General features: G+C 41.5%; 1 protein-coding gene across 1 annotated transcript in view; it reads left to right on the forward strand.

The window, feature by feature from the left end:
• Window positions 1-18116, forward strand: part of st6galnac2 (ST6 (alpha-N-acetyl-neuraminyl-2,3-beta-galactosyl-1,3)-N-acetylgalactosaminide alpha-2,6-sialyltransferase 2) — a 49392-nt gene extending 31276 nt beyond the window's left edge. The window contains exons 4-10 of the mRNA XM_028818708.2: window positions 4244-4418; window positions 8742-8904; window positions 10331-10469; window positions 11258-11361; window positions 11800-11883; window positions 15890-15989; window positions 17822-18116. Of these exons, the coding sequence (XP_028674541.1) occupies window positions 4244-4418; window positions 8742-8904; window positions 10331-10469; window positions 11258-11361; window positions 11800-11883; window positions 15890-15989; window positions 17822-17992 (936 nt within the window). The 3' untranslated portion in view covers window positions 17993-18116. The remainder of the gene's footprint in view (window positions 1-4243; window positions 4419-8741; window positions 8905-10330; window positions 10470-11257; window positions 11362-11799; window positions 11884-15889; window positions 15990-17821) is intronic.
• Window positions 18117-19755: the final 1639 nt, after the last annotated feature.

Below are 19755 nucleotides of genomic sequence, written 5' to 3' on the forward strand. Positions count from 1 at the left end.
TAGAGAGACTGGTCTGAGCTCAGTTTTATATTTTAAAATTCCTCAAGCCTTTCGTTCTCTGCAATGAGTTCATCATAAACATAGCCAGCTAAAGCTGGTTTATGCCAGTTTGTGTGTGGACGTTTTCACAAACTGAAAGGACATGCTGACCTTGTATAGAAATAAAAGAAACGGTGGCCCTCATCGGCTTAGAAGGACTTTGCATTTCGGCACTGTGCTCACTAGTGGTTTTCCATGCCATAGACCTACATTTTGTCATAAGCACCATTGACTTCATGTGATGATCATGTTTAACGGCTTTAGTATTGTCAGGGTGATAAATTTAAAAATGTTAGTGACTGTGAAATCAAATCCCTCTCGCCTCAGATTACCGCATGAGTGGTTTGCTAGCTGATGGTTTAAAGCTATAAGCAGTGCTGGCCACTAGAGATGTGTCAAAACATTGCTTTTCTGTTCTTCTTCATCTTCATCATCATCATCAGTAGGTAAACTAGTTTGGGTTCACATCTAAAGAACAGATGACTGTAAAATATGGTGACTACATCTCAGCCTGGAGGGACTGACTGAGATGGAGAGAATAAGGGGTAAGAGATATGGAGGCAGTGCGGGCCTAAGGGCTCTTAAGGTTTCGAATCTCTGGTCCTAGCACCTGATTAAACCGCTTTTACAAGTTTGGTTACCATTGCAGCCCTATATTTTAGATTAGATAAACTTTATTAATCCCATAGGGATATTCAAATGCCTAGAGCAACATAAACGTAAAAAACAAGGATACAGGAGAGATAATACGGCCAATCAATTGATTGAGTACTGTAAATAAAAATAAGTACATTTGGTGGAAGCATTGAGTTGCTTGATAGGACTGGGCAGAAACGACCCCCAGATGCACTTCTTAGAACACTGTGGTAGAATGAACCTGTGGCTAAAAGTCCTCCAAGAGAGCACCTCCTGGAGGGGAGTTTTCTTGATGGCATCCAGTTTTGCCACCATCCTCTTTTGCACAATAGCTTCCAGTGTGTCCAGGGTTCGTGTGATGGTGCCGGCTTTCTTGATAAGTTTGTTCAGGCATTGTTCTTTTTTTGATGTGTACAGCAAGCTACTAGAAATGTTCTATCAGTCCAGAGTAACTAGTGGTGGTCTACGTTTTGGTGGTCTGGACAAAAAACCTGAGCTCAGAAGACCGGAGTCTCCTTGACAAGGATTTAACATCCTTAACCCCACTTAGCCCTTCACTGAAACCCCCAAGTTGCTTCATACTTCATATTTTAACACATTTTTATGAGTAAATATTCAGTTGATTTATTTCAAAATGCAACACCTCAAAAGATCAACTTCTTGTGCTGTATTTGACAGAGGGTTAGCAATAAAGATAGATAGATAGATACTTTATTAATCCCAAGGGGAAATTCACATACTCCAGCAGCAAAAAAATATTAAAGAGTAATAAAAATGCAGGTAAAAAAACAGACAATAACTTGAATAATGTTCAACGTTTACCGCAACCCCCCAACCACCCCCCCCCCCCCCCCCCCCCCCCCCCACCCCCGGGTGGAATTGAAGAGTCGCATAGTTTGGGGGAGGAATGATCTTCTCAGTCTGTCAGTGGAGCAGGACAGTGACAGCAGTCTGTCGCTGAAGCTGCTCCTCTGTCTGGAGATGACACTGTTTAATGGATGTAGTGGATTCTCCATAATTGATAGGAGTCTGCTCAGCGCCTGTTGCTCTGCCACGGATGTCAAACTGTCCAGCTCTATGCCAACAATAGAGCCTGCCTTCCTCACCAGTTTGTCCAGGCGTGAGGCATCCTTCTTCTTAATGCTGCCTCCCCAGCACACCACTGCGTAGAAGAGGGCACTCGCCACAACCATCTGATAGAACATCTCCAGCATCTTACTGCAGATGTTGAAGGATGCCAGTCTTCTAAGGAAGTACAGGCGGCTCTGTCCTTTCTTACACAGAGAATCAGTATTGGCAGTCCAGTCCAATTTATCGTCCAGCTGCACTCCCAGGTATTTATAGGTCTGTACCCTCTGCACACAGTCACCTCTGATGATCACTGGGTCCATGAGGGGCCTGGGTCTCCTAAAATCCACCACCAGTTCCTTGGTTTTGCTGGTGTTCAGTTGTAGGTGGTTTAAGTCGCACCATTTAACAAAGTCCTTGATGAGGTTTCTATACTCCTCCTCCGCCCACTCCTGATGCAGCCCACGATAGCAGTGTCATCAGCAAACTTTTGCACGTGGCAGGACTCCGAGTTGTATTGGAAGTCCGATGTATATAGGCTGAACAGGACCGGAGAAAGTACAGTCCCCTGCGGCGCTCCTGTGTTGCTGACCACAATGTCAGATCTGCAATTCCCGAGACGCACATACTGAGGCCTGTTTGTAAGATAGTCCACGATCCATTCCACCAAGTATGAATCTACTCCCATCTCTGTCAGCTTGTCCCTAAGGAGCAGAGGTTGGATGGTGTTGAAGGCGCTAGAGAAGTCTAGAAACATAATTCTTACAGCGCCACTGCCTCTGTCCAAGTGGGAGAGGGATCGGTGTAGCATATAGATGATGGCATCCTCCACTCCCACCTTCTCATGGTATGCGAACTGCAGAGGGTCGAGGGCGTGGCGGACCTGTGGCCTCGGGTGGTGAAGCAGCAGCCGCTCCATGGTCTTCATCACATGTGATGTTAGAGCGACAGGCCGGAAGTCATTCAGCTCACCAGGACGTGATATTTTTGGGACTGGGGTGATGCAAGATGTTTTCCAAAGCCTCGGGACTCTCCCCTGTTCCAGGCTCAGGTTGAAGATGCGCTGTAGAGGACCCCCCAGCTCTGATGCTCAGACATTCAGCAGTCATGGCGATACTCCATCTGGACCTGCTGCTTTGCTGGCACGAAGTCTCCTCAGCTCTCTGCTCACCTGCGCTGTTGTAATTATGGGTGGGGATGTCTCTCCTATGCTGGTATCAGCAGAAGGATGTGTAGAGAGTGCAGTACTCCGAGGTGAGAGTGAGAGTGGGTTAGGGTGGTCAAACCTGTTATAGAAGTTGTTCATTTGGTTTGCTCTCTTCACGTCTCTCTCGATGGTGGCACCCCGCTTCGAGTTGCAGCCAGTGATGATCTTCATCCCATCCCACACTTCCTTCATGTTGTTGTTCTGCAAATTCTGCTCCAGCTTTCTCCTGTACTGCTCCTTCGCCGCCCTGAGCTGGACTCGGAGTTTCTTCTGCACGCGCTTAAGCTCATGCTGATCACCATCTTTAAAAGCCCTTTTCTTCTGGTTCAAAAGGCCCTTGATGTCACTTGTAATCCATGGCTTGTTGTTAGCATAGCAGCATACAGTTCTTACTGGAACTACAGTGTCCATACAGAAGTTGATGTAGTCAGTAGTGCAGTCAACAACCTCCTCCATGTTCTCACTATGTGATCCCTGCAGGATATCCCAGTCTGTAGTTCCAAAACATTCTCTCAGAGCCTTCTCTGCCTCCGGGGTCCACTTCCTGAATGATCGTGTGGTTGCAGGTAGGACCCTCACTTTTGGTTTGTAGTGAGGCTGAAGCAGAACCAGGTTATGATCTGCTAAATCTGATAAAGACGGTTTAAATGGTTTTTTTGGACTTTGGTATCGATGCCAGCTTTTGGAATTCAGTATTGGTGTATGTGTGTGTGTATAATATAGGCCTTTGTAAACCTTTAGGTTTGAAATAAGTTACCCGCTCCCTTTAAAGGGCATTTTTGTGTATTTGCAACATTTTTAAAAGTATTTTTGAACTTGTAAAATCTATGGTCCATTTTGTGGATGAAAAGGAATTAGATAGATAGAATTGAAGCCTGCCAGTAGAGTTTGGGGTCACGCTACCTTGGGTGAAGCATATTTCTAGACAAATGAGTGAATTTCCTTGACTTTCTTTCTTTCTTTCTTGCATATCGCCCCCTTTTTGCCATTTTTTTTTTGTACTGCTGATTTACTATAGGTGTATTTTATGTTGCGTGCAATGCTGGTGAAATAAATAAATGAATGAATGAATACATAGGAAAATAAGCAACAAAAAACTATTTTATAACTCAATTATTTATGCAGACATATCAAGTTTATATTTATATGTAGTCACCTTTCACAATTTGTGTTTATTTTGTCCAAAATATTTCTTCATAGCCTTTAGCTGGTTAGTCACATTTTTCTGTGCTACAGCATGGCTTTGTGATGTTCTCACTGCTTTAAAAACACCTGGTCATTTTTGTGTTGTAGGAGAGGAAGTGTCCATCATCCCTCCGTAGAAAGATCGAGAGCCACGAAAGACTCAAGGCCCTATTCAGCTTTGAAATCCCAGTGCTCATGTGGAGTGGTCATTTAAATGACTCGGAGTGGCAGCGGCTACAGCATTCGCCACCTCCCTATGGATGGCAAGGACTTCCCTATAAAGGTATGTAGAGCCTCTAGAATGAGGGGAAGGTGCAGAGGTTAAATACACCAATATTATGGCTTGAGAAATATTACACATTACAAACTTGGTAGGGAGAGGAAACGTGAATGGTGTAGGTCCAGGCTTAGCATTTATTGCATATCCTAGTGGAAATTCCCACCAATCTTATCAGTAAACTTTGTACTCTGACTGCTGGAGTCTTGTGTTAGATTGCAGCATGTGACAGTATATGGTTGCTCGTGACAAGCAGTTCAGTTTTGTTTATTGCCACAATCGCAGATCAGGATTAGATTCTTGCATCTGTATATTTTGAAGCCTGACTAGTACATTCCCGGTGCCAGAATCGGTCCTGGCAGAATTGGCCTTTGGACTGGATGTCCTATCCATTAGTAGTGACAGTGTAGATCCTTAAATTCGAGCCACTAGAAGCTAACATCTGCAATGAGCAGTAGGAGTGGTGTATTTTGGTCCAAAAAGGTACAATTAGGCATGACATGACTACAGTGATAGTGGAGGCTAACACATGAACATGTGTTGAAAATGAACATCTTGTGGTCCAGGGAGAACAGTCTGCAACTTAACATCAACTATGCGAAAGAGTTAGTAGTAGACATCCAACATGCGAGAGACCAGTCAATCATCCAGGGGGAGGGTGTGGAGGTGGTGCAGTGCCGTAAGTACCGGGGAGCCCATGTGAACAGCAAACTTGACTGGTCTGACAACACAATGGCACTGTATAAGAAGAGCCAGAGCAGATTGTACTTTCTGAGGAGACTCCTGTCTTTTGATGCGTGCAGCAAGTAACTAGAATTGTTTTACCAGTCCGTCGTGGCCAGGGTATTGTTCTACACTGTGGTCTCCTGGGGAAGCAACTTGAGTTTAAGCGATGCAAGATGCATGAACAAATTAATCACAGGTATGACCCTGCATACTCTGGAGGCTGTTGTGGAGAAGAGAATGGTTATATAATCCGATGCCTCCATGAGCAATTTCAACCATTCCCTCTAGGGTGTGTGTTTTTTTCGGAGCAAGTTTAGCCAGAGGCTCATTCCTTCACGGTACAATAAGAAGCACCTCTGACGATGTTGTCTCCCTGCTGCCATTAGGCAGTTCAAAGCTTCCTCCAGATGTCCCCTCCTTCATTACTGCCGTAAGGTATAAGAAGAGAGTAAAGACTCGATCTCCTACAACTATTTTAGTATAATATTGTATTATGGTTTTTTTTTCTGTTGTCTTATATTGTACTTTGAGTCAGTATCTATGTATGCTATGTTTTTGCCGTGGTATACATTTACATTTCTCCTTGGATTAATAAAGTGTACCTAATTTATTCATTCTTTATGACATATAATGCTTACATTTTAACAACACTCTGATCACTGCTTCTGCCAAGGAAGCTTTCGGGTTGTCCAGGATGTGACTTTAAAGAATGCTACTATAATAGCCCATACCTAGATGCTTATGGCCCTGGTGTGCGTTTTCTAGAACCCTCCACAACATGCTCAATTATTTGAAGTAGCACCACTTCATACAGTTTGAGTCCTTTAGCCATGTATAGTGACACAAGTAGTTAGAGTGTGGTGGCGCATTACAGATTCTCACTGTGCTCTATAATTATGACAATCCTAATTTTACTACAATACACAAAGCCCCAACTTTACACAGCTGATCTTGGGTATGTCATAATCAGGATGAGTGCTGAATTACTAAATATGTCCACACCAGCACCCCACAGTGAAACTTTCAAACTGATCTCTGAAGCTTATTTATAAATGGTGTATAATTTTGCTAACAGCAGATTCCAGACTGTGTGCATGGTTTCACGTAGAGCAGCATGTTCAGACACTTGGCAGTGAGGCCCTATGAAAGTGATATGTGCTTACACACAAGTACTGTTTGCACCCTCCCTAATTAAATTAATGACTTGACACAACATGTTTTTCATTCTTCCTTCCCTCACCCCAAATCATTTATGTTGAGGAATTAATGAAATAAGCGAGACTATTGTATCTCATGCGTTGTTTCATGCATTCTGGTAACCGCATCAAGTTGCATTTCAGTAATCTTGCCCAAAACTGCCATGCTGATGCTTCTGGTACCACAATGCCTCAGATGTTGACTTTATTGGAACATTATTTTTTTAACTAAATCAAACAGGCTTTTTTGAGGAGACAAGTTTATGCCAGGTAGGCACAATGGCAATGTTAGAATCTCACACCCAGTCATTGTCTGTGTAGATTTCTGCCTGTGTCCATGTTGTAGTTCTTCATGCATTTTGGGTCTTGTCTTATATCTCAAAGATATGATCATTAGATTAGTTAGAGATTTCTAAATAAACCCTGTGTGGCTTTGTGTGTAAAAGAACCCTATAGTGGTTTCTGTTTTACACCATATGCCGCTGGGATATGGACAGGATATGCATGTGCTTTTGAGCGAGTTAAAGATAATGAGTAACTTTTTTGCTTTTTTTTTTTCTTAGTAGACATTTATTCAAACCCACTGTATAATTCAACAGGGTGAAACTATGTTTAAAAAACAAAATTCACATTTGTTCAACTAGTTTGAATTCAGAGAAGTGCAGTTTCCCATAACATTGTCTTCCAAAGACCATTTGAGAAAATCCAAAGTCAGTCAGTCAGTCAGTCAGTCAAAGCATGAATTGATCTATGGCAGGAATAATTTACTCATGGGGAGTTGTATGTAGCATATTCAAGTGAAATTGTATTAGCTCCTGGTGTGGGGGGGTGTGTGTAGTTTTGTGTGTTTTTTTTTTTTTTTAAATATATTTTTGGGGAAAAAAACATCGTATACAAAAAGCACTTGGTCACATAGGATTACTGATTAACGAATCCATATTACTAACCGAGAATGGTAAACCGGATATGGACGCAGGTACATGGCATGCCCATGGATGCAGGAGACATAGTGCGCAGGCGCCGACAGCGAGCGAAGTCTGATCCACCGAGAATGAAGGAGTCACAGCTCAAAAACGAAGGAGCTCAACTAACGTAAATAAGAAATGAGGCAACGCGCCCATAGGTAACGACACAGCCACACAAAAAAGAGGATTCCGTGCTGCACCCCAGAGTCAAACGGAAGAGGCTACGGAGGCCCCACAGGTCCACAAAGAGAGTACGGAAGGTGCGTGAAAGTACGAAAGGCGCATGTGCCTACAACGCGCTTCTGAACTAAACGGCCACACTACACAGTATGGCCCACGCGCTTTTAACACACCTACGGAGGCCCCACAGGTCCACAAAGATGCGAGCCCGCATGGATAAAAACAATAGATGTGGGCGCCTACAACGCGCGTCTGCAACCGCGGAAGCAAAACTGTCTCGGCTCCAAAACCAAACAGCTCGACTAACGGAGCTACAAAAACGAGCCCACATGGACAAATACAATGTACATAGATGCCTACAACGCGCGTCTGAAACTGTGGAAGCAAAGCAGGCACGGGTTCAAAATGAACGACCACAACTGACGGAGATACATACAGAAGCGAGCCTGCCTGAATACAATTAATGAACGTAGGCGCCTACAACGCGCCTCTCAAACAGCAGAGTGAATAGATAAACGGCAAAGAAAGGAATGACAGACGGCCGATGAACAATTCCACCAATTAGCTGACAACGCATTCTGTAATGAGTCCACTATTAGTGGACATTCATTAGGATTAATGAATATACTTCCTTTGTTACACTCCAATATATCTCATACATTCATTAATGTATTTCGGGTTACCCAACACCGGGGGTAGGCGAGCGAAGCCCCCTTGTGGCACTATAACTGAAGTCCCATGATCTTAGAAAATTTCCTGGGCTAACTCAGGTAAAACAGCTAGTGTCTTAAACAGTAAAAGTAGGAGAACATGTTGTGATCTTAAAAGGGGTAACCCTAGTCGATATTCCCATATTAACATCACATTCTCAAAGTTTAAATTCTTAAATCTGGTTAACCCACGTCAGAGTCACATAATCCTAACCAACCAAAGATTGAACACCAGCCAGATTTTGGGGATCCAGTCACGTGTACACTAACTCATGGTTAATTTGAAGTTACTCGTCAACCAAACCAGGATGCCTTTGGGATGTGGGTAGAAAATGGCAGTTTGAAGGAAAACCTATGCAGGTTAAGAAAGAGTGTGCGATCTGAACTGGATATGGAATTCTGGATATGTTAAAACTTGCCAAATATCTGATTTTTATACTGTTGTCCATATAAATGATAGTCAAGAAACTGCTCTGCCCTGCACTGTAACCAGCTCCTTTTCATTTTATGTATTTATTCATTCATTTATTTTATTTTTTTTCCTCCTCCCAGTTGTGTCTTCAACACTTTTGCTCCTTAATGACTCTACCTATGGGAGGCTGTTTCCTGACAAACCAGAAAGCCACTGTATCCGTTGTGCAGTCATAGGCAATGGTGGCATCCTGAATGGTTCACGCCAGGGACGGGCCATTGACGACCACGACTTCGTCTTCAGGTGACACACAGCTTCCCACTGTGCACAGTACAGGCCTAGCTTGCATTTGTGGGTTTTCCAAGCAAGGAGTGGTGTTTATTGACAATGGTCTTTGAAAGCATTTCCAGAACCATCTGTTTTATAGCAATCACAAAAATGTGTCAGATTTTAATGCAGTGCTGTCTGAAGGATTGAAGCCCAAGGGCACTAAATATTGGTTTCTGACCTTGTCTTTTATGAGCTGAAATTTCTCCAGATTACCTAAATCTCTTAAAAATATCATGCACTATAGAGGATGAGATCTAAATATTCCTACTAATTATTCATTGAGAAACATTGTTCTTGAACTGTTGGATTATTTGATCACACCGTGATCCTCAAACATCAACTGAGCCTTTTCGTGGATGTTTCTTTTATATATTAGTGTCACCTGTTCAGGACTTTTTTGGAAGAACCAAAACAAAAATTCAAAATGAGCATATATATACAAAAACATTAGGATAATTTGTGATGAGAACAGGCTCTTCACACCAACAAGCCCCATCCTATTCACCTAAATTGTCCAAAATTGCATCAATTCGAGATTTAAAGGTCCCTCTGGTCCCCCAAACTTTTGTGGTTCTTAGTGTGACATAAAACTTCCTAACATTTTATGTGAAATCTGCCCTTAAAAAATTTTTCAAACTGGATTTCAGTGCTCTTGTTGAAGAATTTATATTAAACTATCAGCTGGGGCCCACTGTACCAATTCCCTTTATAATTCTGAACACTTCAGTCGTGTCACCTTTCAATCTTACTTGCTTAATATGAAAAGGTTCAATCTTTCCTCCTAGCTGGTACTCCCCACACTGAATCAGCCTAGTTGCTCTACCCTGCTGTCTTTTTTTTGTAATATGGAGACCAAGACTGGACACAGCACTCCAGGTGAGGCCCCACTTGTGCATTGTACAGTTTTAAGAGTAACATCCTGCAATGTTAACTCTACACATCGGGGCTATATAACCTAATATTCCATTAACCTTCTTAATGGCTTCTGTTTATTGTTAAACTGTACAAAGTAATGAGTCCACTATGACTCCCAGGTTCTCCTTATATAAGGGGGTACTTTGCGTGTTTGTCTAACATTTCTACTTTCTACATGTAATACTTTACATTTATTTACAGTACTTTTCATATAACACAAAGCCAAAGCATGTATGCTGTTCGTTTGTAACAATTTATCTGAATCTGTAATATTTGCCCTTCCAAAAATGCAATAAAGTTGACATTGGGAGAAAAATAAAAAATTCTGTTTTCAAATAAATTTGGATCAAAGGGGATTTCACTTACTGTACCCACATTTTTGGGAATGACCGTTGATCCAGAATATGCCATAGTTATCAAAGCCTCGCACGGGTCAAATGCTTTCCACCTGTGCTTTAATGTTTATGCCATTTGATATTTCCAGATTAAATGGAGCAGTTACGAGTGGCTATGAAGAGGATGTTGGAACCAAAACCTCTTTCTATGGGTTCACAACAAATACAATGAAAAACTCCCTTATTGCCTACAAACAGATGGGCTTCAGGAGAGTGCCTCAAGGAAAGGTGAGAGCGCAGCCGGTTTCAAACTGTAAACCAATATCGGAATGGTGGTTCAGTAAGCATCTGAGATCTGAAAGTGGACTTCTGTGACCCTAACCAGCTCGCCAGTATGAGATTGTAAAAACTTCACTGTGATGTAGAGCCATCTGCTGGAAGTGCATGGCATGTCACTAAATGTGAATCCGTTAAAAAAAGTAGAAATTTAAGAGGACTGAGTTCAATTAGGGTGGCACAGGGGCTCATTGAGACCGGGGTTCACGTCCCTGGTGCTCCCTGTGTGGAATTTGCATGTTCTCCCTGTGTCCATGCAAGTCTCCTACAAGTGCTCTGGCTTCCTCCACAGTCCAAAGATGTACAGGCTAGGTAAATTGGAATTGCTAAATTAGCTCTAATATTTGTGTGTGTTTGCCCTGAGATGAACTGGCACTCTGTCCAGGTGTTCATGCTTTGCACCCAATACTTTGGTGAGAGAGGCTCCAGCAGCCCTGTGACCTTGTCTTGGATAATTGAGTTAAGGAAGCATCTTCTGTGCAGTCTTTATGAATAGAGTGCAGCGGCCCCATTTCCTTAGTGTGCCCTGGTTATGCTGGTGTTGGTCCTGTGCAGAAACCCTTTTATGTAGCTGCGAGAAGGCAGCACTGCCCTCATATACTTACTCTTTAAAATATTTAAATACTTAGGGGTGGATACAACACCATCATGCAGATTTCCTGATGATTCAACATTGTAACTAAAAAATGCATCTCCTGCAATAAACGTCCTCACCATGGGTCCCATTTGTTCTATTTTAGAATGTGCGATACATTTTTATTCCTTCTGAGATCCGTGACTATGTGATGCTATACTCTGCTATTCAGGGAATTCCAGTGCCATTTGGACAGGATAATGGCGATAAGTAAGTACAGAATATCCCGCAGGCTTTGACTGTTAATTAATGATTTATTTTAGTTCAGGAACAGAGTGTGCTAAACATGAGGCCTTTTGCTCACATACATTACAAATATTACCCAGGATAACATCAAAGTGTGTGTTTTATAGCAGCAGCCAGTGCGTCAGGCTCTCATTGAGGTGAAAGAGTAAGTGATTTTTGCCATGAGCAGCAAAGCAGTGCAGTGTTACATACGCGGTTCATCATGTTAAAAGACCATGTAGTTCAGGAGCTGAAATGAAGTCTGTTAATTCTTCTTCATCATCAAGATTTGGCTGCTCATCTTCAAAGGAATCTCTTTAACATGACCAAAGATTCTGATGAGGGACTGGACTCGGGAAGCTCTTGTACCTGATCTTGCATTTTTTTTATAATCTAATTTATGTTTGTCTTGTTTGATTCTAGACCTTGGTTTTATTTTGGTTTTAATCGCAAGCCAAAGAAGTTCAGGATGCTTCATCCGGATTTTATCCATTACATTAAGGAAAGGTAAGAGTACGCCATGCAAACCAAACTCCCCAGTTTGTTTGCATAGTTAAGCAACCACTAACATTTTCCCTTTTTCATTAATTCTTATTTATTTCATAAGTTAAGGTAGCCCATTGGCATCGTGGTTAGCATAGCTGCCTTTATAGATTCAGTGTCAAGGCTTTAAAACGCTGTCCAGATGTATCGTTGTAGGATTCGTGAAACTCGCTGTGTTTATTACTGAATTGGATTACTTACGCACCTTAAGCTTAACACATACACAGGTTATAGTCCTACAGGGACATATGAGTGATGCCTACACTGCAAGTCCCTCTCTAGTACTTCACACAGCAACTCACAATCTTAAGCATGAATATCATGGGTGTCCCCGAATGTAATATGCTACTTTGGTCTCTAAGAGTACAGTGATCCCTCGCTATATCGCGCTTCGCCTTTCGCGGCTTCACTCTGTCGCGGATTTTATATGTAAGCATATTTAAATATATATCGCGGATTTTTTGCTGGTTCGCGGATTTCTGCGGACAATGGGTCTTTTAATTTCTGGTACATGCTTCCTCAGTTGGTTTGCCCAGTTGATTTCATACAAGGGACGCTATTGGCAGATGGCTGAGAAGCTACCCGGCTTACTTTTCTCTCTCTCTCTCTTGCGCTGACTTTCTGTGATCCTGACGTAGGGGGTGTGAGCAGGGGGGCTGTTCGCACACCTAGACGATACTGACGCTCGTCTAAAAATGCTGAAAGATTATCTTCACGTTGCTACCTTCTGTGTGCAGCTGCTTCCTGAAGCGACATGCTGCACGGTGCTTCGCATACTTAAAAGCTCAAAGGGCACGTATTGATTTTTGACTTGTTTTTCTCTGTCTCTCTCTCTCTCTCCCTGCTCCTGACGGAGGGGGTGTGAGCTGCCGCCTTCAACAGATTTGTGCCGCCGGTGCTTCGCATACTTCTAAGCCAAATAGCCCTATTGATTTGTTTGCTTTCCTCTCTGTTTCCTTTGAAGAGGAAGATATGTTTGCATTCTTTTAATTGTGAGACAGAACTGTCATCTCTGTCTTGTCATGGAGCACAGTTTAAACTTTTGAAAAAGAGACAAATGTTTGCTTGAATAACGTTCCTGTCTCTCTACAACCTCCTGTGTTTCTGCGCAAATCTGTGACCCAAGCATGACAATATAAAAATAACCATATAAACATATGGTTTCTACTTCGCGGATTTTCTTATTTCGCGGGTGGCTCTGGAACGCAACCCCCGCGATGGAGGAGGGATTACTGTATTCTAAAAACACGAAGCCTGATAAGTCTTATGGTTATATGCCACTTACCGACCAATGGTGTCTTACTCCTGCTGCGTTGTTTCTCTATTGGATTGCCCTCCTCAGCCAGATTGCCATCTGCTTTACTTACATGGTTATCTCCCCTATGCTAGGTGCCCTACATACAGTATACATTAAATAGCGCCGCTGCAAGTTCAGTTTCATTTCAATAAAGTCAGGCGTTAGGCAAGTGTCATTAAATAGCGCCACTGTATGATCAGTTATAATTTTTTCAGGGTGTTTCTTTTCTTTAAAGTTCGAAATGTTTTCCCACATTGCAAACACTTCCTTTATCTCACTTTAAGAGAGAACCTCCTCCGCGATACCGATCTCCTGCAGAACCTCCGTATGTTGCTGCGTATGTAGTTCCATCAACTCCTCTGTCGTCAGTTCCTCGGAATGTGCGGGGACAAGCTCTTTGATGGCTCGTGTTTCGAATTTTGGCTCGTAACTCGAGACAAAAAATCGACCTAGTGATGGCTCGTATCTCAAAAAACTCGTACATTGGGGCACTCATATCTCAAGGTATCACTGTACTTTAGTCACTCTAGATATAAAGACAAATTATAGAAATTTAAAAGCAATATGGTATTTAACTCTTTGAGGGCCAAATATATATATATATTTTTTTTTTAAAAAAACTGTTTTCTGAAAACACTCAATTTCACACACAAATCAACATAAAACGTCTGTTGCTGCGTGCTGTGGCTGCTATCGGCACCTGTTTAGAGTCTCAGGCAGCAGTGGGTGCATGAGGGCAGCTTGATGGCCAGCAGGAATGCACAGCTGCTTGACTGTCTTTGCACAGCAGTGCAACGCAATCAGGTTTGTAACTCTTGCCATTGTAAGTGGTGGTCCTCCCAGGCAAACATTGCTTCAGGTGCATCAGCTACACGCTGATGTTCAGCATCATGATCAGCTGGGGACCGTTGCCGATACCTCACTTTCATTTTTGACCTCCATCTCCAGATCTCTTGCATCAATATTGGAGTCCAACAAGTCATAGTCTATTTATCGATAATATGCAAAACGTCGTCCATGGAGTATTTTGCCTTGCACATTCGCTTTGGTCTCTTCACTAATCTTGCATGCGCAGGGAACAGAAGTCAATGTCACAGTTTACAGCTGATTACAGTCCTCTACCCCTAAATTTCAACAAAAGTCCACATCTGCCCTGAAAGAGTTAAAGTACATTAGTACTGGTAGGAAGTTTAATCTCTCTATAGATTAAGCAATAAGACATCCGGCATCCTTGCCCTTGCTTGGGCATAATGTCATCTAGTAGTCACAAGAGGATGGGAATGTCAGATTAAGGGTCAGTGTCCAGCATCCACAACCGGGATGGAAACTATTGTCTGACAAATAAAGGCAACAATGAACATAAAGACAGATGTACATATTTCTGTACATCTACAACACAATCAAAACAGATGGACTTATCGTTGTCCCATTAAGCCTGTTTTGATAAACGGGCGTCTGCTATTTCATATTTTCTACTAGCATAGCAAAAGTCTGGAGGTATATTCTCTTAGAAAGCTATCTGAAAATCTACAATGTCAAAGGTGTCATGGGCACATTTTGACATCCAGATGAAATAGTGTTTTCCCTTATTGATGTGTTTCAGTTTCTGGTGTCACTCCTCCATCTTTTTGCTCACTGGTCCCTCGCATGGGCTGTTACCTGTGTCAGACGTAGGCTTGGTGTTCCAATCCATGTGATATTACATCCATTATTGGCTACCTATCTTAGTGAGGGATGGCTTGGCCCAAAAGCTTTGATCATGACACCTCTTGTTGTTGTCTTTGGTTCTTAGCAATAAATTGTCTGGCCATTTTAAACCATCCATCCATCCATTATCCAACCTGCTATATCCTAACTACAGGGTCACGGGGGTTCTGCTGGAGCCAATCCAAGCCAACACAGGGCGCAAGGCAGGAAACGAGCCCCAGGCAGGGCACCAGCCCACCGCAGCATTTTAAACTAAGTACCATAAATTAGTTAGATAACAAGACACACACATTAAAGCTATAGACTATTGTAAATTATTGGTCACAAGAAGACTGAATGTACAATTATTGATCAGAAGGAAGAAAGAATGCAGAAATAGCTAGATAAGTTGCTTTCAAGGGTCCTGTAAATGCCTTTGTAAGTGAGTTGGATCCTTTATAGTTAATCATAGTTAGTTATTTTGAGTAAAATTAAAAAATGTATAATAGAAGCACTCTGCACTTAAATAAAAAAAGTGAATGGATGTGTATGATTGTGCCCTTTGATAATAAAGGCACCCAACCTGCTTCAGAATGGACTCTGAAAACCCAAATGCCATCTTTTTGGAGGCACACTGGTAATTGACATCCATCCATCCATCCATTTTCCAACCCGCTGAATCCAAACACAGGGTCATGGGGGTCTGCTGTAGCCAATCCCAGCCAACACAGGGCACAAGGCAGGAACCAACCCACCGCAGGACACACACAAACACACGGTGGCGCAGTGGGTAGCGCTGCTGCCTTGCAGTTGGGGGACCTGGGTTCGCTTCCCGGGTCCTCCCTGCGTGGAGTTTGCATGTTCTCCCCGTGTCTGCATGGGTTTCCTCCCACAGTCTAAAGACATGCAGGTTAGGTGGATTGGCGATTCTAAATTGGCCCTAGTGTGTGATTGGGTAATTGACATAAAGACCTTTTTATTTTCCAGGTTCCTCCACTCCTCTCTGCTTAAGATGGAGTATAAGGACCTTTACATGCCAAGCACAGGAGCCTTACTGCTGCTAACTGCCCTGCACACCTGTGACGAGGTATGTCTTTAGTTCTCATCCTTTCATTTAGTTAACATTCCCTGAAATTTCGTTCTTGCCTTACCTGAAAAGTTTCAGAACATATTTGTCATGTCAATATGCAGTATATTTTGGGCCAATGTTATTTAGAAACAAGAGGGCAACAACCTAACCAGTATTTTATTGTTCACATTTATGTTACATTTATTTGCATAGCGGACACTTTTTTTTATACAAAGCGACTTACAAATGGAGGTCAACATAATCACGTAAATGTGAATGTGAATTTCCCATTGGGATTAATAAAGTCTCTATCTCTATCTCTCTAATCCTGCCTACTACACTAAAACTAAAATCTATCTATCTTATCCTGCCTACTACACTAAAACTAAAATCTATCTATCTTATCCTGCCTACTACACTAAAACTAAAATCTATCTATCTATCCATCCATCCATCCATCCATCTATACAAACGTCTGGTGGACTGTTTATGGACAAGGGTACAAAATCCATCCTCGCAAGTGAAGACCTCAGGAAAAAAAAACATACAAACAAGTTAGAAAATTTTACAGCTAATATCAGTTAGACAGAAATTCACCAAACAAGAGAGTCTTCAAGCGCATCTTAAACTGAAGGAGTCAACAGTTCGGATGGAAGTGGGCGGCTCGTTCCACTAACCAGTAGCTATCCATGAAGACTCTGGAATGAGATTTGAGATTATGCAGAGGATCTATCACCAGATATCGGTCAATGGCAGATGTGTGTGGTCAAGCAAGAGCATAGGTCCTCAGAAGTGCCTCCATGTGTATATGTGCGAACCCATTGACTACACTATAGGTAAGCATCAAGGCGTTTAACTTAATATGTGCTGCTACAGGATGCCAGTATAATGATCTGAAGAGGGGAGTGAAATGTACCTGCCTAGGTGGTTGCATTTTGAATCCTCTGGTCACACATGCCAGTACTCCTTCCAGCAGAGAGTTGCAGCAGTTCAGCCATGATAAGACCAAACACTAGACCAGGAATTGGGCTGCATATTCTGTCAGATACTGTTTGATCTTTTGGATATTCTACAGAGTGAATAACCACGACCAAGAGGCTGTTACAATATGGTCCCTTAAGGACAGGTGGTCATCGATCATTACCCCAAGAAGAGAGAGATGGTACTGAACAGACTGGATGAGCTGGGATAACAGGAGACTCCATCTTTATTAGGTTGAGCTGGAGATGGTGTTCCTTCATTCAATTTGCAGTATCCGTGAGATACGCAGAGATCCTAGCTGAAACCAGGTGAACCTAGGTCGTCTGGAATGAGCGATAGGTACAGCTGTGTATAGCACAGCACTGATGAGAAAAACGGAGACCTGTTGGTTTTGTAAGGGGAGTTGCCGTATGTTGGCGCACATGCCTACCACCTGGGTACATACTACTTAGTTGATGTGTTCTTTAGAAACTACAGTGCCTTTAAGTGTTCAGACCCCTTCATTGTTATCACATTGTGTAAAATGTGATATTTTGTTTTTTACTTTTTAATAATTTAGTACTAATTTTGGAGTTTGTGAAAATTCCTACAATCCTGATTTTTGCTTTGTTACTCTGGAGTATTGAGTGTTGCATGATGGGATTGGAGGGGGGAATACATTTAAGTGATTTTAGCACAAGGCTGCAACATAAAAAATATTTGGGGGGGAAAAGAGTGAAGGAGTCTTTCTGAAAGCCCTGCCATCTGGCAGTACCAAGGTAGGAAACTGCACTCATAGCCTTGTCCTGATTTCGTGGGATGTTGGCACTGATAACTCACTCTCTATTAATTATTACTTTTTTTTTTTTTTTTTTCCCTTGCCCATTTAGGTTTCTGCATATGGCTTTATCACGGACAACTTCAGAAAATTTTCAGACCATTACTATGACCGTGTGAAAAGACCACTCATTTTTTATGCAAACCATGACATGCAGCTTGAGTCTCGCTTCTGGAAACTTCTCAACTCTCTGGGAGTGATGCGGCTTTATCAGAGACCCTAGGGGGGGGGGGGGGATGGGTGGCATTAAAGGAGTTCTGTTTGCATTGGAAACTGCAGTTTTATTTTTTAACTATTTTTTTAATGAAATGGACATTGTTTTTAAGTGACTGGTAAGGAATTCTTTTTTTAATAAAAAAAAAGAAAAAAAAGTCTTCATTTTGTTTCCTTTTTTCCCAAGCTATTGGTACGTACCAAGTTGAATACAGTTGACTTAGGGCAGGTGATGTCTGGACTAGATGTAACATTACAAAATTCAAAAAAGTAGCAAAGGCAGGTTTCACTGCGTCTGCTCAAAGAAATCTCACTACAGCGTGTTCCACAATGGTGCAATCCTGCAGCAGAGTGTCCATGTTCATTTGACCTTGGCTTCAACAAGACATGCAGCAGAGCACTGCGCTGTGCATGTCTGATACACCCACAGGCCATCTCAAACTTGTCATACTGAGTCAGCTTCTACCCATTGTGGCTACCACGTTGTTTTTAAAATTGCCTTTACTTTTCCTTTACTGTTGTGTATCCAGTAGTCCTAAATCCCCTTGGGGATTAATGAAGTATCTATCTAACCCTGTTGGCTATGCTGAAATTAATATCTATCTATATAAATGAATGAATGAATAAATAAATAATGCATCAGATGTGTCAATGGGCTTTAACAGGCTCGGTTTGACAGCACCCCCGCCATCCTTAGACTCTCTATGTAGACAAGAAAAAACCTCCGCAAAACCCATAGGAGGAAAAAGGAAGAAATCTTGGGGAGGTCAATTTAAATTTATTTTGTGAATTTCTCATTGGGATTAATAAAGTATCTATCTATCTATCTATCTATCTATCTATGTATCTATCTATCTATGTATCTATCTATCTATCTCTTAATTAAGAGTATATAGTGCCTTTCATATCTATCTATCTATCTGAGTATATAGTGCCTTTCATATCTATCTATTAGAGTATATAGTGCCTTTCATATCTATCTATCTATTAGAGTATATAGTGCCTTTCATATCTATCTATCTGAGTATATAGTGCCTTTCATATCTATCTATCTATCTGAGTATATAGTGCCTTTCATATCTATATCTATTAGAGTATATAGTGCCTTTCATATCTATCTATCTATCTATCTGAGTATATAGTGCCTTTCATATCTATCTATCTGAGTATATAGTGCCTTTCATATCTATATCTATCTATTAGAGTATATAGTGCCTTTCATATCTATCTATCTATCTGAGTATATAGTGCCTTTCATATCTATCTATCTGAGTATATAGTGCCTTTCATATCTATATCTATCTATCTGAGTATATAGTGCCTTTCATATCTATATCTATCTATTAGAGTATATAGTGCCTTTCATATCTATCTATTAGAGTATATAGTGCCTTTCATATCTATCTATCTATCTGAGTATATAGTGCCTTTCATATCTATCTATTAGAGTATATAGTGCCTTTCATATCTATCTATCTGAGTATATAGTGCCTTTCATATCTATCTATCTGAGTATATAGTGCCTTTCATATCTATATCTATCTATCTGAGTATATAGTGCCTTTCATATCTATCTATCTGAGTATATAGTGCCTTTCATATCTATATCTATCTATCTGAGTATATAGTGCCTTTCATATCTATATCTATCTATCTGAGTATATAGTGCCTTTCATATCTATATCTATCTATCTGAGTATATAGTGCCTTTCATATCTATATCTATCTATTAGAGTATATAGTGCCTTTCATATCTATCTATCTATTAGAGTA

The sequence above is a fragment of the Erpetoichthys calabaricus genome, chromosome 14, assembly GCF_900747795.2.
Source record: "Erpetoichthys calabaricus chromosome 14, fErpCal1.3, whole genome shotgun sequence".
Classification (NCBI taxonomy): Eukaryota; Metazoa; Chordata; class Cladistia; order Polypteriformes; family Polypteridae; genus Erpetoichthys; species Erpetoichthys calabaricus.